This window comes from Acanthopagrus latus, chromosome 6, assembly GCF_904848185.1.
Source record: "Acanthopagrus latus isolate v.2019 chromosome 6, fAcaLat1.1, whole genome shotgun sequence".
In the NCBI taxonomy this organism is placed as follows: Eukaryota; Metazoa; Chordata; class Actinopteri; order Spariformes; family Sparidae; genus Acanthopagrus; species Acanthopagrus latus.
This window is the reverse complement of record NC_051044.1, coordinates 5,096,081-5,118,789: the sequence shown is the minus strand read 5'-3', so window position 1 is coordinate 5,118,789 and position 22,709 is coordinate 5,096,081. Positions and strand designations below refer to the sequence as shown.

Genomic DNA, 22,709 nt, shown 5'->3' with positions numbered 1-22,709 from the left:
GTGTTACCGTCAATGGAACAAATCCGGGGTCACAGTCACTGCCTGCATGAAGCCACGTCAGACTACATGGTGTGACTCCCACCCGGAAACTTGAGCTGTATGCTGTTAGTAGCATATGCAAAGATAGGCACAACATGCTGATTGGTGTGGAGACAGTCACTCTATGGCGAACGCAAATGGAGGTGGAAGACATGCGTTCCTAAAATCAGTTGTTTAGGAACAATTGAGGCTCCTGATCAGCTACAGCAGCAACAGAGTGGGACAGAGTTTTGGCTAAGACAAGGATGGTGTGTAGGCGTTGCTCCACTGTTGAGCAATACAAGGTTGTTTAGGTGCACATGTTTTACTTTTTATTATTCTATTTATATTTTCAGTTTGACAGTGTAAGATTTGCCTTTTGGGAAGGTGTTTGTTTGGTGTTCATACACTGTAAAACAGAAATGTTAATGTTCCTTATGATACAATGAAATGGTAAACCAAAGTTGCAAGTGGGTGTAATGCTACATCGGTCCCCATCAAGAGGACTTTATACATCTATGATATTTGCCCCACTGTCTGTTCAAAGTAAATGAAAGGAAACGGTCTTGATGCATTTGTTTATTTTCTCCTACTGAACTGAACTCTCACTTACACTGGGTCATGAACCAAACCGTAACTTCTGTCTACACTCTGGAAATGGTTGTTGTCATTCAGCTTGAACACTAATATGAAAATTACTATTTATTGTTTCATGATGACAGTAAACATTCAGCTGCAGCTCATAATGAATCATATGTTTTCTATGATTTGAACTTAATTCTGCTTCATCTCAACAAATATAATTGTCCATTGTCTTCGCGTGGTTCTGACCCGCTGTGTTTTTCTGTGTGTTTCAGTTCTACCTGCAGGACACTAAAAGCAGCAACGGGACGTTCATCAACAGCCAGAGGTTGAGTCGTGGCTCAGAGGAGAGTCCGCCCTGCGAGGTTCTCTCCGGCGACATCATTCAGTTTGGCGTCGACGTCACTGAGAACACCCGCAAAGGTATAAATGCAATATATTTCCACGCAGTAACATATTAGAATTAGTAAGTTCAGTACACTCAAACTCTGATTCACAGGATGCTGAGAGAGTTGCAGAATGGAAAGAATCAAAGATAGCAGACCAGAGAAATGTTTTTCTTTCCACTACCAGCCCTGTAGTTGTTGATGCACAAATACAACGGTGAAATAAATTACACTTGACTAAACCTCAAGGGTACCTGAGGGCTCATTTTGCTTAGGTCATAGACAACATGCTGTGCATAGTAGAAATTGAGGTCAGATTTTCAGCTCCACTGATACCCTTTTATTCTGGACCCAATGTGCATTCAACCTGCACTGGACCTCATTCATGTTAGACTGTTAGACTGTTAGACCACTATTACAGGTTACTCTGTTCACATCAATTTTTCAGAATGACTCCAGTCTACAGTTCCAAAGCCCCCAAAGAGTTTAATAACATCTTTTACATGCATTTTTGGACATTAATTGGTTTCCATTCATTAACGATATGAACGTAAGTTGGCAGATTCTTGAAACATGCTAGAGTTGGAGCTGGAGATGTTCTCTGTTCATTGTTGTTGCCATTGTTAAGTTTCCATATTGTTGTGACTCGTATCAAACTGTCCTTGAGCAAATCACTGAACCAGCATTGCAGTGTGTGCATCTTGTATGTGGGTAAAAAATACCCAGGTGAATATAACATGAACTGTAAAAGAGAACGCTAAGGGCAGTGGGGAGCACACACACTAACTGTGACAACACACGTGTTTCTATTGAAGATGGCAGTCAATGGAAGAATGTATAAATCAGTACAGAGATCAATTGTTTAAGTTGTGCACCCCCACATCAACATGACAACACTCTGGAACAATAATGTCTTGTATTGTGAACAGTGCAGCACTTGTAAGATTTTCCTGGAGTCTTACAGTCAAGCAGTGGTTGCACAGACAATATTTCTTGAAGCCCAATGAAATTATCCTGATTTGAGATTCCATCTTTACTAAAATAACTTTAGGGTTCACATGGATATTAGGAGCATGTATTTTCCTATTCAATGGATTACCAAGGGTCTAAACCCCTCTAAACCCAACTGGGAATGCCCTCTGATAAGGCCAAACCGGGCCAGTCTCTGAGCTATATTTCCAAATATTTAGTAAAATATGAGAGTTCATGTGAACACAGCTACTCTTTCTATCAGAATGGTGTAAAATAAAAAAATAACATGCCAGTGTATTTCAGGACTTCTCTCCACACATTCACTGACCATGATTGTAGATGTAGTTTCTCCCAACATGATGTTGACTCAGAACTGATCACTGTTACTCAAGTGTTATACATTAACATGGTGGTTGTCTGTCTGTTTTTCCAGTCACTCATGGCTGCATTGTGTCAACAATCAAACTCTTCCTACCTGATGGGATGGAGGCACGCCGACGAAGCGAGTAAGCATTCTCATTGGTTAATGTTGAGCCATTAATCTGTCATAGTGATCCCTCACACGGCATCAGGAGGTTATTGTGATTTATTATATTTATTCAGCGTTATCATTGGACAGAATGAACCAGTGCCTGGATATTAATAGTTCTCTGGTTACTGTAAATGATTCTGTTACTGACTGTCTGGCTGCATTTACACACATACACACACAAATACACAGCATTTCTGCTTGCATAGTGATGTGATTAGTGTCAGTCTAGTTGTTGATGAGGACAGCCATTTTGTTAACGAGCTGTGTGGGAAATGGTGTGTGTGCGTATTTGTGTGTGTTCCTGTTTTTGATCTTTATAACAACATTTGAAAACTGTTGTTGATGTGTGACGAGGGGTCATTTCATGTTGACATAAATTCATGCTGAGGGTTTGAGGAAAAAAAACATTCTGTTCACACGTCGTTGTATCGTGTGTTTGTTTGTGTGTGTGTGTGTGTGTGTGTTTGTTTGTACAGTTAAATGTAGACCAGCAGCTGACCCAGCATGGAACTTCCTACTGTATTGGGAGTCCCACCTGAGTGTGTTTGTGTGTGTGTTTGTAATTGGCTGCTATAGTTACCATGTGATTTGTGTGTGTTTGTGTGTGTGATGCTGGGGCACGGTGCCATGGTGGGCAGTGCCATCTGCTGCCCTGCTGTCCAGCTTTCAGTCTGGAAAACACAGACAAGCATCCTGACCTACATGAATACTGACTGAGAGAAAGAGTTCTGGGACAGTTTTGCTGCTGCGGTTTGTGATGAAGAAGAGTTTGATGTCGACTCTTCAGACCATTTAAGCATTTCATCTTATTTTATCTCAGTTTTAAGTCTCTAGTAACTCCTGAAGGAAATTTCTGGCTGTTCAGATGCTAAATGTCTCCAGAAGTTCACCAGCTGGAAGCTAACGCTGTCTGTTTGGCCTTTGATTCTGAGATGGGAGTCTACACTTCAAAATATCTGTGCTTTTTCACTGAAAAGGACACACTGTGAGGGCGGTTAGAGGGAACCAAAATGGTGGAGTTGAAATATGTGAAGCCGAAGGGGGCTGCAGATGCCGGTGATGATTATCTGTAGGTTCCTCGCTACAAGCGACATGACATTTGAAACAATGTTATAAAAATGATAGATTTCAACCGATTCAGGGCTGAATGGTTTGCAACAGCTTGTTCATGAAATGGGCTGTTTGCAGTCACCTTGTTGAAATGAAATTCAGATGGAGGGCAGAATAGACACGATGGAGTAACTTATTACACATTGTTGCTTCATTTTGTTTTATTAATGATTACAAATGCACAAACTCCAGCAAAGTAAAGGGAAAAAACAATAATGCTAACTTCCCAAAGGATGGAAACAAGCATTATCCCAGCCCACTCCCCTCTGCGACAGACAAACATCTGGGCATCTTTCAGCGATGCAAACCAAAAGCATTTTGAGAGTTTGTCTAAGTGCTTCCTGTGTCTCATCAAGGAATCTCTTGTGTATCACTACATGTATCTCTACATGTCAATAATCACTTCCTGCCCATTTGCACTTTGCAGCATAGCAACAGAATGATGTGACATCACATGCAAACAAGCTATTTTGAGGATCTTTTTTTTTTTTTTTTTTACAAAGGTTTGGTGCTGATGTGAAGACGGGTCAAATATGCAGCAGCAGTGAGCTGCTTTCATGAAGATGTGTGGCCGCTCATCTTGTCATGGATTAACTCAAACCACAAACACATCATCAGTGTTAATAGCATCTTCTTATTCAGCTAGTGGGCCCAATTAAACTTTTATTGGTTTGTCAATCGTTATTGAATTATTGACATCATATGCTTAGATATCCACTCAGCATCACAAATCCACGTAACATCAACTTTCTCCAGCATTTTTTTTTTTTTTTTTTTAAATCAAGGACAGCCCTGCTGCCAACTGTATTTAAGTCTATGTAGCCCTGTCTCTATAATGTGCTGCTGGAGAGCGAGAGTGATGTGAAGCTAAATCAGACAGTTTTATTAATAGCTGAAGAATGTCTCTGCTCCCTGGTGTTAGCATTAACTATCTGGAGGTCTGCCAGTTGCAGCTTTGTACAGTTGCTGTCTGTGTGTGAGCAGAGCATCTGTATTTATACAGGAGACAAAATCTGTGCCCCGTTGAAAAAATCATCTTATGGTTTTCTTTCATCACAGCTATAAAGGTGTGAACCTGAAACATCAAAAGAAAAATTAAGTGATTTTTGAGCTCTGCTCTTTTCTGAAAGGTTTAAATGTTCTACTAACACATGTAGTGCATGTGTCTTTTCATTAGCTGAAATCTGAGCTCCTCCAGCCACTTCCTTTTAGTTTTTATGCAGAATAAAATACAGTGACAGATTGAACAAAGTGTGTGAACACAACCATATTATTGTGTTTTCCATCTAACTCAAAACACCTGCCGTGACATCATTGATTGGTGCATGGCCAGAGAAGTTTGAAAACGTGCAGCAGCTTTCTGCTGCTGTGATTCAGTGTGGAGTCATTCTTTCATGTTATATTATTAATGTGGTTACACATCAAGTAGAGAGCAGTACAGAAACATCCAGTTAACAAGTTAGCGCAAGTTATAATTTACAGCTCTGACTCCGCTTCATTTGAAGTTTCACAGTTCCAGTTTCTGTGTAGGAAGCGTGGCTTCTATCTGGTGATCTGTTATAGAATTCAGACCTGTTTCAGGTTTAACCATCAGTGTTTATCTACAGTCACTGCTTTGTTCATGACAATAACTCTCTTTTGTTTTCTCTTATCAGTGTTATCACTCGACATATTTCCTTAAACCTAACACACACACACTCTCATGGTCAGGTGGTGAGACGGGATGTTTAATTTTCACACACACTGCTCTCTCCCAGGTGAGTGGAGCTTTTCAATGATATAAGAGGATGAGTCTTGGAAAAAGGATAACTCCACCCCCTCAACCAGTGGCAGGTTAGTTATCCAGCACACCCTTTGCCTCCCACATACCATAAAGGCAGTGAAGAGCTATAGCTGCTGCAGAGAGCAGTTCATTTCCTCACAGTGAGTGCCAGGAGAGGTGGAGCTACAGTAACTTGCACAAGTCAAAAGAGGAAAATCATCTGTTTTGCTCGGAGGAGAGGAGGAGCAAAGAGTAGAAAGAAAGAAAGAAAGAAAGAAAGAAAGAAAGTTTGTGTTATGGGATGACTTCATTGACGCTGTGGAAAAGAGAGGAGTCAGCTGTTCGGCCTGAAACTAGTAGGGAGAATGAAGTTACAAGGAAGGATCCATTTTCTCACTGTAGTAGCTGAGTCAGGCTGAGATAGAGGCCGAACAGTGAACTTTGTCCTGTGACGGATCACCAGTGGACACATAGGAAGAAGTCCTGACAGGTAACGTCTCTGCTGTTCAGAATCTGTACTGGGATTTTTAGCTTCACGCGGTCCTGATCAGGCCAGGGCATGCTGCTGATTGTTCGTTAAGCTTTATAGCTAAATATTATTGTAGGGAAGATTTGTGTTCCATCACAATAGGAAGCTTGAATGGCTAATTATATTTGTTTAAGGGGCAGGAGATGATCTGTATCCTGTCATAGAATGAAGCTGGAAGTTTGAAGCGCTTGACACTTGCTGCAGGATATAAACACAGCTCTGGTTTCTTTTGGTGTGTTCGGGTGACTGACTCAGGAGTGAAGATGGTTCAAGCGAGTGATGCAATGATTATAGTCTCAGGAAAAATCCAGTTTCATGGCTTCACATTGTTTTTAACAGTTGCTGCCTTTGGAAACACAAATAATACAGAAACCAAATATTACAGTACAAAATAATGTATAATGTATATAAGCAAAGAGTCGGATCAAATCAATTTTTAATCGTCTAAAAATTAAGAGAAAAATCAAAAGCAACCCTTTTGTAGGTATAATGTCCTTGAAGTGATTATATGTCTTTGTGGTGAGTTTTAATTATCCAAAATGCTTCCATATCGTTAACTCAAGGTTTTTTTTTTTATTCCCTCTACCATGTTTTAACTGCTGTAGGCTCCCTCGCACACAAATGAGTAGATTCACTCTTGTGACAGCATGTGCGACTTTGCTTACTTGAACTTGTTGCTGCATGACATTTTGAACTGGTGCACCAGGTTTGTGTTGTGTTCCGCCTGCAGGTTTTTTGAATGTTGCAGCAATTTTCTGAGACTTGACGGTTACAAACTATGACCTTTAAAACCAAGCTTGACCAAATATTTTCATGGAACAAATGTAAACCTTTGATGATTGAAGTTATCTTCACCAGAGGTTGAGTCAGGACCAATTCTTTCAATTAGAGAGTGAGATAACTCTTTGCAAGCAATACATTAAAGATCTATGATTTAAAGCAAACAAAATCACCATATCATCACACTTGAGAAGTTGAGAATGCAAATGTTTCACATGTTTCATTCAGTACGTTTACATGCACAGCTTAGTCGGATTACAGCCATATTTCAACTTTGCTACTCAATCGGACAACTGCAATTGTCTTTACGTCACCAGCTGCCTCGGCATTCGAGAGAGACGGCGTACGAACAGCAAGACGAAGCTACATCTTTGTACATTTCGTATGTGGTGTACATGATAATTACACAAACTAGATGCATAATGACGCTCTTGCTTGCGGTTATTTTGGAGGAAAGACACCGCCACCACAGTCCTTCTGCTTCCAGGTCACAGCCCCGGGAAAAAAATCTCGAGCCTGTGCAGAACGCAAAATCCGAATCCATTCTGATGGAACGTATACATGCAGGAGTAATGAGACTATCACTCAAATAATCAAGGTGTATTAATCCGACCATGAGGAATCCGATCCGGTCCGATTTTAGTCAAACTAAAGTGTATACATGCATCTTAAGAAAACTGAATTACTGGGTTAGTCCATGATCGGATTTTTGAGTGTCATGTAAACACACTGAATGATAAAGTGTTAGTTCAGCATAGTGGTGTGAATCTTTGTTAATCTCTCAGTATGATTCAATTCTGATTCTTGAGTGTCTGATTCAGAATAATTGACAACCATGTATTTTTTCCTCTTTATTTTAAGTTGTTTATTCCTGCAGTGATGAATTGCATTGCATTGCTCTGATAACATTAGTCTCGTTGTGATGGTGTAGAAAGTATTCACAGTATAGGCCCACAGTGCTTCAAGTTCATCTTGCAAAGCTAATTATTCAGTTGTTAGATTAAAGAAATGTTTGCAGTCGCTGCCTTTGTTGAAGATTAATTACATGATAAGTGTAGCGTGTGCGTGCTGCAGATCGTCTGGGTGCAACAGTGCCTTCATAATTGAGTTCCACCTTTTTTTTCTTCTGCCATCATCACGCCATTAACTAACGATATTTGTTGTTTATAAATTAATTTCAAATTGTATGAGGTAACAATAGATTCTTTAGATGAACTGTTTTCACCCACCCATGACTTTGTTGTGGTTTTTCTGTTTGTTGACTAACTGATTGATCCAACTCTGGTTTTAGCACTAGTATTGATGCGTATTAGCATGAGTATTGATAGATTGAAATATAAACAGGTTTCTGACAGATTGACACATGTCTTGATTTTCTTAAGAAAAATGGTATAATATTGGTAGAATTTTGATTTTTTTGCAAACTTTTGGTCCTGCGTGTATGGTCACTGTCTTAGAAAATAAGTCTAAGACAATTTAAGCTTCTGGTACTCCACAGTTTTTTGATGGTCAGTGTTCCAGACAGTTTTCTCTCAATGCCAGTAAGCAATGAGTTTGATGCTGAGCCATGTGTTGAACAGTTTAAAAATGTTCTTGAAGACAGACTCACAAGTTGTGGTGTGATTGTAAAACTAATTCAGTGGTAGAAATATCTGAGAAAGGCACAGATGGAAAATTCTGCCAGTGTTTTCCATCATCATTCTCTGCTGGACTGCATGCAGAACACACTGATGTGGATGACTGATTCCTGTAGACTGGCTGCTCTTTGTGTGTGTGTGGGCAGACTTGATGTTCTTGTGCGCCAAAGTTGAAGAGCTGTGAATTTAGGTCATGTTATACAGTGGAATTTTTTTCCATATGGGGAAAAAAATGCTTTAAGATTTAAATATGTGATATTGGAGAGATGCTGGTCTGCTCTTTTGTAGTGAGTGTTGGATGATGACTGAAAATGAGTGAGTTGTTTGATGTAGATGGAGTCTGCTGTGGACACCTGCTGCAGGACTTTGAGTTCAGGGTTTTAACTCACCCTGAAGGTTGAGCCTCTTTGCACCAGAGGTCTGTGGCCAGACTAGAACAGGAGATGTTGTGGCTAGGGTCTTAAATCCCCAGACCACGAGGATGCCCAAACACTTGTTCCATTGTTGTTAGTCAAACAACTGTTTACTTCTGTTGCCTCCCAAACAGCACATGACAACACTAAGAGTCTACAGTCATGCCAGCGGCTCTGTGAGGCTCTACATGGGCACAACAGCAACATCAGCAGCATGACCTTGCTAACATGCTGATGTTAAATGGAAAGAATATCTCACATGTTCACCGTCAGTATCTGCTAGGCTTTAACATTAATAGGCGTCAACCCAAAATGAGCATTTGTTGATAAGACAGACGATAAGAAGATGCTTTAATTATGAACACATAATGCGAACCATGTTTCAAGTTTCCTTATTTTGCTAAGTGAATGTGAACATTTTTAAAAGGATTATATGATGACATCTTCCAGTTGGCCATCTCAATAAGATGAGGCATAATAATGTCAAGTCCACTACAGAGGACACTTGTTGTGCTTTCCAATTACGTGGGAGGAAAAATGTGCATGTAGCAGCATCAGCAAGCCGGTAAGATTTGTTAGAAAACATTGACATATGGCATATCAATAAAAATTCAATATTGTGCATCTCTACTCACCATAATATTTAAATGTATTAGTATGCTAACATTTACTTGTTTGCACCAAACACAAAGTACAGCCGAGGCTAATAGATTCTTATTCGTTTAGCTGGTATTTGTCCTAGGGCTACGACTACTACATCTCTACTACAACTACTGATTAATCAATCTCTGCCATTACGATCAACCTCATTGTCTTTGTCTGCCTAATTGTTAGTTATTATGCCATTTTAGAAGGATTACAAATTAGCCTGGAAGTCATATATACATTGCATAGCATGCACTTTGATTAGATGTGCCGATACCTACATGTACGGTCCCCATCAAATCAACTGATGAATAAAAATAAAATGATGCTGTGAAATGAAAAATCAGATGACCAAAGTTATTTTTAATTCACTGGTATAACTAATGAATTAATCGGTTCATCATTGCCTCCATAATTTGGCCATAAACACCAAGTGTTGGGCAAATAACATGATGCTGCGACATGAAAAATAAGGTGGTCTCCAGAGAACTCATCCTGAGGAGAACGTGAATGACAATCCATCCAATTGTTGTCGATGCATTTCACTAAAAGCCTCTTGTGAACCTCAGGCAGTCATTCGAGGTGGAAATGAGGCAGTCTCAAAATTCATTGCATTCATTCACGTCCCGAAATTATGAGTGTCTGTACAAATTTTCTTGGCAGTCTATTGAACAGTCGAAATATTTCAGTCTGGACCAAAGTAGTCGACTGAGCACGAAACATGGCAACACTTCCATCCCTGAAGAGATGCACTGTTGCTTTATTTCATGACCTATATCTGACACATCGTTGTTTGTAAAATACTCTGGAAGCACCTGTAAAAACCTAGCAATGAGTCAGCGCCATAAATTCAGGTTGTGTGAAGCCCCGGGTTACAGGTTGCCAAATTCCTACAGTGGAAAAGTGCTGTTTGAGTCATGAATAAGATGAATAAGTAATGCAGAGGTGGACTCTGGCTGTGATGATGCTGTTTGAGTGACAGGGCCGTTGCAGGTAGTGGTGATTAAAAAAAGACAACATTGTCCATAGTGATTGCTGTGGTGATGAAAAATTAAAGCGTTACAGACTGCTGTGACTGAATGAATGCAGCAGAAACAAAGTGTTGGATCCAAACGGTAAGATGGAGTCAAGAAAATAAGCGCTTAATTGCTGGTAAAAGTATTATTTCACATTTGACCCTGATAATAGGCCAAAAAACCACTGAAAATGTGCCTGAGATGATCTGCTTTCACAGCTCACGTGAGACTTATTTAAAGGATAAAAGATGAAAGAGTGAAGTCACTAGGACGACATTCTGAAGAAGATTATTTCCTGGAGGACATTTGAGATTCTTTCTGAGTGCCAGGTGATAAACAGACAGCGGAGCTCAGTGTTAACGCAGCTCTGATATAAAAACGCTGGACTCAGCACAGTGACATCACAGAAGGTCTCTGGTGTTTACTGTGATGGATGATTTCGGTCTCTGGAAGTAGTTTGTCACACTGGAGGCGAACAGCAGCAACAGTAACTGATCTCTGCAGAGAACCTGCACTGCTGGTACTAGAAGTGCTAAAGTCCTTTAAAATTATTGGCTTATCCTTTCGAGGCATCTTTTATCCAATTCACTTAGCGAAGCTTTGGCCTTTAGTTCAAAGCAGCGATCACTAATGAAAGTACTTTTCCGACCAAACTCCTTTGTTTTCTGGCGGTGTCTCAGTTTTTGTAGATTTGTTAAAAACCAGGGTTTTAGCAATAGCAACTTTTTTTGGCTTTTGTTTTGCTCCACCTTCAGTTCCTTACTCTGTCTCTTTCTTGCTGTCTCTTGTTCTATTCCTGAAGTCGAAAAACATTATGAGATTATAACCAGGATTTGCCAGAGCTATTTATAAAATCTTTGTTAAGTATTTAATAACAACCAGCTACTCTCAAACTACTGGTTTTCGAAATCTGGTTACATCATTAAAACTTGTGGAATGTCTTTGTTTGTAAAGGCCTCAGCAATGTCTTAATCGCTAACATAACTTCCAAAAATAAAGTTTTGACAGACAAAAGCAGCGTATTTAAATCGCCTGACAAAACAATTACGGGATAAGCGGTCTTACTTGCCAGATTTTTGAACTGTTCAAGGGTGTATCCGACCTCGCCCCCATCAGCTGGGATAGACTCCATCCTTCTGCAACCGTGCAAATCATATTTGCTCAGATTTGAATGTTGTTAATTATACTATTAATGGTGTCAGTTTACAGGTATTTCAAGTATTTGAATATGGATGTCATAAGTGTTGTGTTATGGATTGAGAAGAAGTTGTGTCGTTTCTTTTTATTTGCTGCTGAAGCCGTTGGTGTCTCCACCTCTCCTGCTGGTCTGTCGTTACACATTAACAGAGTAGGCTTTTTATTTTTCTCAGAGTCAAGTTTACCTTCATTCCTGAACTCTGACTGCTCCCAGGTGAATGCTGCATTATCTTCACCCCCACCAAAGCAAACCTATGTGACCTTGTGTTGTTGTGCGATACAGTCCTCTAGATAATATGTCCACTGATGTAAGGCAGAAACTGAAGGTGGCCAATTTTCCCGACAGTGTGACTCAGATGTGTTGTTGTTTTAATGCTGTGAGAGCAAAAACCTCACAGGGATTGATAATGAGGATAAAAAAAGGTTTAATAAACCTAAATCCTCTTGATTATCAGGATTTTACTCATCTCCCTCTTTGAATTAAGATGTTGCAGGTGCCTTTGCAAAGCTTGTTCTATTGTTTTTCAAATGTCTCATTGCTTTACTTGCTATATGTGGTGATGTAATCACAGACTTTGCCTCTGCACTGAGCTCTGCACCTCACCCTACCTTAGATACAGCTAGTCATGTGTGGAGAGCTTTGAATGTACTCTTGGGTCCTGATTGACTGATGTATTATATGTGCACTTTAGTGATTGGCTGAACTCGCTAAAGGCAAAGATTGTATGACTTGTCATTTGTAAAGCTTACTCATTCTGAAAACTGGCCTCAGGCTGCTGTGTGTGTGTGAGCTGTCACATCCCTCACTGACTTTAGATGTACTTAAAGGAGTCCCCGTCCAGCTTAATGATCAACAGACTGTTATTGATGTTAGCTGACTTCCACACAACAACCACCACACACTGATACACCCTTTCTGCAAAGCGTGTTCTTCTTTGTCCATTCACTACAGCGCTGCTTCTTCTTCTTAAAAACAATGGAAGCTTCACAGATATTTATAAGTCCTTGAAACAACATGGAGTCGAGAAAGTCAAGATTAGATTTCTCAACGACTGTCTCAACGATGTGCTGAGATGAGGTTTTTCTTTAACGAGAGGGTGAAAAAAAAAAAACGAGCGTCACAAGACCTGAGAGAATCTTTTTTTTTTTCCCACTCTTCTGTCGCCGTGGTTACTCCACGTGTCTCTCCTCCCTGCTGTTTCCATGGTGACAAACTGTTTTCTCCTCTCCTTCCTTTTTCAGTGTCATCCAGACTCCGTTACCACTACCTGTAGACAAGGTAAGAACAGAAACGTGTGTGTTGTTGTTGTCCCGTCCCGTGTGCATGTTGTTTGTCCCTGCCCAGACTTGTATGCATGGTCCTCGGTGACAGAGCTCTGTGTGTGTGTGTGTGTGTGTGTGTGTGTGTGTTGGGTAGATGGTACACACAAGTACTCTTTGGGCACACGCACACACACACACACACACACACACACACACATACACACAGAGTGGAGTAGTCAGCTGATTCAGGAATGCAGAGATTGCTGCCAGTTTCTGCTGCTGCACGACAGAAGTCTTTAATGTGGTTTAGGGGGCAACATTTTTTTTTTTTTCCCACCACTCACTCAGAGTGCTTTGTGACTTGTGGTGTTTAAAACTACTTAAAGTTGAACTGTAATTAGATTGCATTTATTTGACAGCATACATATTTACTCTGTAAATATACTGGCCTGTGTTCTTCTTCGAGAAAAAATGAGAAACCGACAGGAAGCAAATATTATTTGACATGTATTTGTTTCATGGCGGCACCCCGTAGCTTTGCTCTTAATTTGATGGAGTACAATCTGTCTTTGTAGATAAAGACCTTATTTAAATAAAGGCAGTCAAATTTTGAATGAAGCTGTAACATGATCACAGGCAGAGCAGACGGACACAGAGAGCCAGATAGCAGCTACTCAGCATAGGAGCCACAACAACCCACATCAGCTTTTGTACAAAGTCTCCCGCTTATCTTACTTACAGGAACACACACCCTGTCATGCACCTTAGCAAGTTGAGCCACCAAAGAAAACATTCACTTGGGAAAAGTGAACCACTAATGTCAGTTTGAAGGCTGGATGACTAATTAACTGCTAAGCTGCGGCACGTTAAACTGCTTGTTAACCTACCTGCAAATGTCAGTCTGGGCTAATTAGATGCTGTTGTGGTCGTTACTCTTCGTACCACTAACAACACACTGTCTGGCCATGACATGTGAGCTACATGTATCATCAACATTAACTTAAGACAACATGTTAGCGTTGCGGTTGACTACTCTGTGATTTTAGTTGAACTTGAGATGATGACGGTTCATCAGAGTTAATCATCTGTGTCCTGTATGTCTTTGTTCTCTGAGCAGAGCTTAAAGTGGATTCTGATGCTCTCTATAAGTTGAAATCTTGTTGCTATGGAGATAGAAGAACAGATTTTTAAGATTATGAATGGTTGAGGTTTTTTTTTTTTTTAAATCCTTTTATTTGGAAAGAATTGCTTGAAAGATGAAGAAGAATGCTTGCTTAAACAACATTTACAGGTCTTGTTGGTAACATTTTTATGTAGAGTGATCAGTGTTTTCAGTTACAGACCTTAGGTGCAGGATAGAATTATTATTTTCCTTAAACATTATCATGGTCAGAGATTAATCAAAATGATGTTTTTGTTTCTAGGGATAAGAAATTAGACAGTTGGTTCTAGTCTCCAACAAGGTTTGGGCATTGGTGTCATGTGGTATCCAGTTTTTCCACAAACTGGCAACTAACGAGACTCTCGATGCTGATTAAATACCATAAGCCAGTGTAACAAACTTCCCCTTGAAAGGGTGGATGATTAGAACAACAGCAGTGTTGTAACGTGACTGTAAAAGAAGGTGCCTGTATGTTACCAATAACACCTTTTATTATTGAGAATTATTAGGAATTTTGAGGACCTTTGTTCACTGAATAAAGGTCATGTAGAGCAACGTGTTTGTGTCACAGTACGTCACGGTATTAGGGGATAATTATTCAGTAATAGTAATTACTATTTTATGTCATGATGATGAGGTACGTGAGGTTTGGTATCATTTTATATTGTACGGTACATTGTCAGGCTAGTACTTTACCCCACTATACCATGTTAGCTTACTCTGCTGTCTCGCCCTGTTCTGTGTTTCGCTCTGACAGTGAGAACAACAGGGCCTCAGTGTAACCAGTCTGAGGAATGTAGGCTGGAGCCGACTGTGTGCGTGTGTCAGGGAGGAGCTGTGATTACATTTGTACCACTTTCTCGAACTTAATTAAGTGTCCTAAAACAGGAGCCTTGCACCTCCTGGGTCTCAAAAGACCGACACACAATCTCATGAATGCGCACACCCAGCATGCCACATGTGTAATAAAATGCACAGACAGAATGTGTGGTTTTCTACCACTTTTAGCTATGGTTTCATGGCGGAAGGAAGAGTCTGAGATAATCCAAATTGTGGATGCCAAATGGGTCATGAAACACCTGCTTTTAGCACCATCAGGCATTTTAAACAGCATCACAGAGGCTTCAAACGGCCCCGGGAGGAGCAGTTCTCAGTAAACATCCACGCTTAGAAAACACTGGCGATATATAGTCTACTTATGAACTGTTTTTAAATTTTATGATGGCTTGTTGTGGTTTTATCCTGTTTGTTTTTAGTTATTTATTTTTTCATTTCTGTAAGCTCTGTCTGAAATTAAGTTTGGTTAAATTTAAGTCGTGACAGCTTCAGGCGCAGAATAGTTTAAGATGCTCTGATGGATGTGACCACCAAACGTAACTTCCTGCAACTAAAGACTTGATTGATGAGCTGATTCTGATTCTCTAAAGATCACTGATGAGCAATGTCTTGTTTCTTTTTGTTGAATCTGTACACAAACAGAAATGTAAAAAGAAACATGGTTTTAGTGGGATTTTTATTTATTTTTTTTGTGCTGGAGCAATTGTTGAACTATTCCTTTAAGATGGACACATGTTTGGGACAGATGACTGCAGTGTTGTTGTATACAACTGGGTCACTGGTCCACCAGGTAATCGTTGTTATTACTGTCTGTGTGACGTGTTGTTTTTAAGGCCATTGACCTTTTACCTCTCGGGGTTTTTCATCTGCTGATCCACCTTCAATTCAAACAAAGCTGAATGAATTCACAACAACTGTCAATATGTTTCAATGATCTGTGTTTCTTTTCTAGGTTGCAGCCAACACTCCCAGTATGTATTCTCAGGAACTGTTCCAGCTCTCCCAGTATCTACAGGTAATACACTGGCACCTACTGGTCACACTGTGGAACTGCACTGAAACAAATACAGTACATACAAGCTGGTTATTCATTAGTCGTCAGACACTTTCTTACACATTTTTAGTGTCAGATTGAACATGTTCACAGCAGGTTACATGAGCTGGGTTGACAGGAACAGAGGACAGGAGCTGACTTTATCTCATTGATCAGAACTTGCTCAATTATATAGCAAAAAGCATTATTAGGGGCAGAATTATTCCCAGAAAAAGACTCTAGCAAGTGAGACACATGACAGGAGGGGAGATCAAACAGAATTTCTTACTAAGAAAAGAAGTAACCGTCTCTGATCAGTGAAGCACAGAGAAGATCTAAAGCTGAGGAGTGGGTTGAAATGCTGGTGAATCTTCTCCCAAAGATTTCGGCACCTTCCTTTTTTTAATTATTTATTAAGGACTTTGATCCAAAACATGTCCCTTCCTCAACCAAAATGATGTAATTTTCTCATGAAACAGACCTGATTTTAAAATAAATCTGAGACCAATTTTTAAAGCAGCATGAGTCAACTAACAGAACAGCGATTGACTGACTGAGACTGGAACATTATTTGATAGTTACACGTATTAAAGAAACTCTGCCACTCTCAGTGAACAAATCTTATGATTGGTGCGCTGATGAGGGGCTGAAATGCTGTTTTTCTCAGAGAGCACCAGAGTTTTGTTCACTGTTGATGCCCGCCACTCCTGTAATATATATATATTTTAAGCTTTTGAGAAGTGCGGGTTGCTGGTTTTTTTTCATAATACACAAAAAGAAGCAAAGTTACAAGTCACCAGCAGTGACCGACTAGTTTATTATCAGGGTTGTTAAGCTGACTAAAAGCTCTTGTTACTTAAATATTTGCAGAGGAACATATTGCAAGTAAAAGTTTTTCTTGTCGTCTTCATTCTAAATGACATTGTAGTTTTTCTCTTTCCTGATTTCTTAATTTTTCTTATCCGAGTCATTGGTTACCCAACCTGTCTTCCTCCCTCTCTCCCTTTCTTTCTGTCCGTCTCTCTCTCTCTCTCTCTCTCTGCCAGGAGGCCTTACACAGAGAGCAGATGTTGGAGCAGAAGCTCGCCACTCTGCAGCGTCTGTTAGCCAACACTCAGGAGGCCTCAGAGAGCAGCTGGCAGGTAAGAAATACTTTAATTATACTTCAACCTTGTACTGTGACACAGAGAGGAACAAATGTCATATTACATCCTCTGAGTTTAACTCCAGCTGTCACACTTTCAATTTTCAGTATAAGCACACCTGTGTACACGCAGCTGTTTGTGTGAGGCCCTCAGACACTGACTGATGGATTCACACACTTTGAAATTATATTTTACCTTTGCAGGGCTGTGATTTGATGCATAATATTGTATACAACACTTGCTAATATAATGTTGTTGTTATCAGTAAGGGTAGACCAATAATCAGGGCTGGTATTCTGCATTTTTTGACTATTGATAGCGGTATATTTTCTGTCAGCCTATTTACAATAAGCGTGATATTAAAATTTGAAATTTAGTTATCGAGTTAATTAAACATGTATGAAAAAATCATCTGAATAATCCAGGGAAGATGTTTGCCCTTTGTGCGTAGTTTGTTCATGAGTTAATGGTTGACTTCTCACAGTAATTGAGTGGTTGATAATATTTTTCTACTTGTACACTTGCTGTAAACTGAGCGTGTCTTCTCCAGGCTCTGATTGATGAAGACCGTCTGCTCTCCAGACTGGAGGTGATGGGCAGTCAGCTACAGGCTTACTCCAAGGTAAAGCAGCACAATATCTCATTATACAAACAACAAATGATCTTGCAATAAATTAATCAAAGTTAAACTTTAAGTCCCAGACAGAGGAAGGGATGCGTAAGGAGCTCCTGGCTCTTCAGGAGGACAAACACAACTATGAGACGACGGCGAAAGAGTCTCTGAGGAGAGTCCTGCAGGAGAAGATCGAGGTGGTCAGGAAGCTGTCAGAGGTGGAGGTAGGATTCACATACACCCACTATGCACACACCCTATGATGATACTTAATGGATGGGGCTCTTGTGTCGGGGAAACCAAAACCTTTCATTGTTTTTTCTGTCCTGTAGCGCTCGCTCAGTAACACAGAGGATGAGTGCACACACTTGAAGGAGATGTCTGAGAGAGGCCAGGAGGAGCTGAGGGAGCTCGCCAACAAGTACAACGCTGCCGTCAATGAAATCAAAGAGCTCACTGACAAGATTAAGGTACCTGCGCAAAAACTACCATATGTTGTGTGACATTGCTCTGAATGACAAAGGATTTAATTTTCCTGCTACATAATTTAATTAATATGGTATATATTTAATTTTGCAGATTGCTTGCTTTTATTAGAAGGATTTTAATGCTTGCTCTCTCCTGTTTCCTCGCACCACCAGGCGGCTGAGGGCCGACAGGAGGAGCTGACCCAGCGGGGGGCGACGGAGAAGAGGGAGTTGGAGCTGCGGATCGAGGAGATGGAGGAGAAGGAGCAGGTTCTCCAGGCTCGCATCGAAGCTCTGCAGGCCGACAACGACTTCACCAACGAGAGGCTCGCCGCCCTCCAGGGTACACACACGCTCACACATGCACACACAGTCCTGCCCTAACATTTAACAAACTGACGGCACCCTGCAAGCCAATCCCTTTAACACCCATCACAAGAGTTACCATAGTAACCAGTGGCTTGGTCAGAACACGTCTTTGACCAGTCAGGAGGCTCGGCTCGGACTGGTCAGTCAACTCCTCATTCTGCTGTTGTTGTTGTTGTTGTTGTTTACAGTGCGGTTAGAACAGCTACAAGAGAAAAGTACTAAAGAGAACAACAGTCTTGGTGAGTCCACTCGTCTCTGGTCTGCCCCGGGACACTTGTCCTCTCCGCCGCTCTTTGTTTCTTCTGTGGTCGCTAACTTCACTTCCTCATCCTACACTAATGATGCATGAGAGGTTCCTGCATGATTTCCACATAACTTCCTGTTGCTTGCTGCTCTCTTTGGTCTCTTTGTTCATCTGTCTCTTTGTTTGTCACAGTGGAAGTCTGGCTCTTCTTCTTCTGTTTTGGTGTTTTATGGTGTCCTGATGACTAGCTTTCAGGTTTTGGTAGTTAAAGTGGATGGTATGATTAGAATTCACAGTCAGTTGAGATATTTTTCTGAATCCAGAAGAATTGAAGCCCCTCACATACACCCTCAGCACGTTTCTGTCTAGATCTTAAATCATTCAGAGAGAATCAACTATCACTTTAACACTCAGAAACCTCAGCACAGTCACACACAGCTGATTGTTACAGCGGCCCTGAGTTCACATGATAGGAAATGTAGAAAAGACTTATTTACTTTACAGTTAAATGTGCATACTTTTATTGACACTTTTACAGAAATTTTACTCTTGATCCAGGTGTTTGTACAAATAAAGTAACCAAAAGAAAACAGAAAAATAAAAATGGGTAACTGACATGCCAATTCACATATACTAAACCTTTTCAAGATTATATTGATATTAGAGGAAGAACAGAACAGTCGAATAAAGATATATTGTGGACCCTGCAAATATCTCAATAAATTGCTGACAAGATATCGAGATATGTTGCCAGAAATACCAAAAATATTCCTGATACCAGTATTCACATCGGCATTCATAGTGTTCAGAAATTTTGAGGGATTAGCGAAGTGCAGCAATTCAGTAAAATCCAATAAAATATTACAGAAGTAGAGATAATGAAAAATATATTGGTAATGTACAGATCTTGCTGGTTATTCACTGTTTTCAGTGAGCACCACTAGTTGTATTTAGCAGTTTAAAGCCTTGTATTGCAAGAGAATTAAAATCATTCTCTAGTTGAAAATATTATCCTGATCAAGTTTTGTCTCTGAGACATGGTGAGAATTTTTTTATTGGTTATGTTTTTTGATAACACACAGAGAATTTTAGAATTTTACTTTTTGAATCTCTTTCTTTTATAATGATTGGATCTGGGGAGAGTCTGTCTAAGTTAAGTGTCACGCGACCTGTAATTTCAACTGTGTCCACTCTGCAAAAACGAGTTTGAATGACGGGATGGTTTGTGTCACCTCTGTGTGTCTGTTTCACGGGTCGTCTCAGGGATTTGGTGGCACTATGTTGAGTCCAAACAGGGTTTGTTGGGGTTTATGGATAATCTGGGTTGTTTCCACGGTCGCCAAACTCTCCACTGCTTTGTTTTCTTCTTCTGGGGGAAAAAGAGCTTTTGGTCACTGATTGACCTCTGGGGATTGAATGACAACACTGAATATGAATGCTGGCGGTCTCACTGCTCACTTGGACACAGTAGCCACTTTGTGAAGGAACCTGCCATCATTTGGACTCTGACAGTGTTCTGAACTTGTGTTTGGCGATTCGACACAATCGTATATATCTGATCTGGTCACATGACAGATGACGACATTGTCTCCCATGGACCAGTAGAGGAGCCTATCGAGGACAAACAGAGCCAGCAGACACCTGAGAGCCAGGAGGAAGAGGAGGATGAGGAGGATACAGACACAGATGATGGTGCAGTTGGAGAAGATGAAGACATTCATGGTAGTTAGTTTGATTATCATAATAATAGACAGTCTGATTTATATTTTGCACTGATCTATAAAAAGGTTTTGCAAAGTGCTGAGCAGAGATCTAAAAGAATACAATCAAGAAAAACACAGAATACAATGATATTCACTGAATAGATGAGATAACATAATACAAAAATCAAACCTGTAGAATGAAATTTTATGAAGGCTAAGTTAGACCCTTAACCTAATCAAATTATTATATATATGATTCTCTAGCTGTAGTCGGCCTTTCTTCACTAAAAGTCTTTATTCTAGTTGTCTGTTTTTACAGGGTGAAGTTTATCAGGGGTGCTTAAAGCAGAAACAGACAACTTTTCAAATTCCTCCTACCTGCGTTTTCGCTGTAGTACTGCTGTTGGGCCAAAGATGACATTAGCAAAATGTCTAGCCCAGCAGCTTGCAACTGTCCAAAGTGCAAAAAACCCCCAATTAAAAAAAAAAACAATGTAAGAATCCTAGTTTGATGAAGAAACACAGATCTCAGTGCTATGAAAAGGCAGAGGAAAACACTCGGTTGTATTAATAAGTCGGCAGGTTTTGTTACTGACTGATCTTGTTGAAGGACGTCCGTCTCAAGCCCAAGTGGTGAGAGGGGGAACACGTACCAGCAGGGGAACAGACTTAAACACAACACTGGAGCTCTCTGTTAAGTGAATGCCCGTCCACTCACTCTTGTTTTACCTCAGTTTCTATCACTCTCCATCTCAAAGCAAAACATTTATGGGAGTTTTGATCTTGAATGTTAGCCACACTTTAGGTCAATTTCTGCATACGTAATATGAGGCGATAAACAGCTGCAGCATTGTCAGAGGAGACACTTTTGGATTTCACTTTGTTTTGAGTCACATCCTGTGTGGAGCAGATTTCATGAAAGTTCCCACTCTGACTCTATAATGAGATGAAAGGATTATTTTCATCAAGTTGTCGTGTAGTTGAGTTTAAACTGTTTTGGCAGTACTGCATTAAACTAAAGGTTACTGAGAGACAGAAGTTTGTCTGTGTGCTTGGCCGCATGTGCACATCCTGTCTGTTGTTACAGTCTTGTGTTATCTGTCCAGAACCCCTGTAAAAAAAAAAACCTGCCATGTTTGGCTTTGATTTCTGCCCTGTCCATTTTGTTTCTGGAGCATCTATCTGTCGATGCAATATCGATCTCTGTATGACTTGTCAGTTCTGTCACGCTTTCTACCTGCTTGTATATGTCTGTCCTTTATCTGTCACGGTTTCCGTCCTCTCTTATCTGTCTACGGCTCTTTTTGTCTCGTCCTCTCTTATGCAGAGTTGGATTTTGAGAGCAGATTCTGAATTTAGAAAGATGGTTTTTGATTCTGCTCATCGATTCCAGAAAGTATAATTTATGCTTGCAAGTAATTAAACTGTGAAGTATTGCTGTTAAAAAAAAATGTGCCAAGAGAAAGTCACGAAGACAACATGAAGAATTTCTTGATTTTGATAATGTTTGATAATCAGATAATTATAACACCACAGGGAAAAATTAATTGATGGAAACAAGTGAGCATATAATTACTGCACGGTGAACTAGTTTATATTCCTCTTTTTTATTTAATCTTTTACCAAAAATAATCCCAAGAATTGACAAATGGCACTTTTCAGTCACAGTCAGACATGGGACGTGCTGCCTCAACATATTTTGTTTCCATTTTTAAAGCATCAGATTTAATCTGATTTGGCATTGATGAGCAGAATCAATCAAATGTCAGACAAATGCCCAACTCGACTCTGACTCGTCATCGTAGTAACGTCGGTGTTTGTGTTTTCTATCAGACAACTGTCACGTTAACAACAGTGGAGGAGACTCGACTAGAATCCAACAGTTGATTGAGTGTCCGCGTGAGTACAAACATCCATTCCTGCTGGTCACACACGTTAAAGCACAGACAACAATCACTGCCAAGAAAAGATCCATGATTAAAAGATGGTGTTGATTAATTTTCTTTTCCACATTGAAATTATAAGATTGTCATTTTTTAACTTATTAAGTAGCTAAAAATTTTAAGTTTACATTTTCAGTATGCATTTGTTTTTACAGTCTCATATTTTTTTTAATGTCCTGGTGGAACTGTCCTGTCATACATCTACATTCTTCCTTGCGCTCTTCGATGGAGCAGGCTGTGGATCTTGGTTTAAGGACAATTGACTTTAGTTATACATGTGTACAGTTAATAAGTTAAAATCATGAACATCGGGCAAGACGGTTTTCAGAAAAAAGGCTATCTCTCGGACAA

General features: G+C 40.1%; 1 protein-coding gene across 14 annotated transcripts in view; it reads left to right on the top strand.

Moving 5' to 3' along the window:
* slmapa (sarcolemma associated protein a) overlaps positions 1 to 22,709 on the top strand; it is a 60,812-nt gene that overhangs the window by 18,410 nt on the left and 19,693 nt on the right. For 5 of the 14 annotated variants that reach the window (XM_037099649.1, XM_037099648.1, XM_037099650.1 and 2 more), the window contains 12 exons: positions 876 to 1,023; positions 2,392 to 2,464; positions 12,822 to 12,858; positions 15,794 to 15,856; positions 16,921 to 17,016; positions 17,570 to 17,641; positions 17,716 to 17,856; positions 17,965 to 18,102; positions 18,274 to 18,442; positions 18,657 to 18,707; positions 20,288 to 20,434; positions 22,249 to 22,314. In XM_037099649.1, the coding sequence (XP_036955544.1) occupies positions 876 to 1,023; positions 2,392 to 2,464; positions 12,822 to 12,858; positions 15,794 to 15,856; positions 16,921 to 17,016; positions 17,570 to 17,641; positions 17,716 to 17,856; positions 17,965 to 18,102; positions 18,274 to 18,442; positions 18,657 to 18,707; positions 20,288 to 20,434; positions 22,249 to 22,314 (1,201 nt within the window). Of the gene's footprint in view, positions 1 to 875; positions 1,024 to 2,391; positions 2,465 to 5,710; positions 5,853 to 12,821; positions 12,859 to 15,793; positions 15,857 to 16,920; positions 17,017 to 17,569; positions 17,642 to 17,715; positions 17,857 to 17,964; positions 18,103 to 18,273; positions 18,443 to 18,656; positions 18,708 to 20,287; positions 20,435 to 22,248; positions 22,315 to 22,709 lie in introns of those variants that run through there. The other 9 variants (XM_037099656.1, XM_037099657.1, XM_037099662.1 and 6 more) reach the window with 6 other exon arrangements.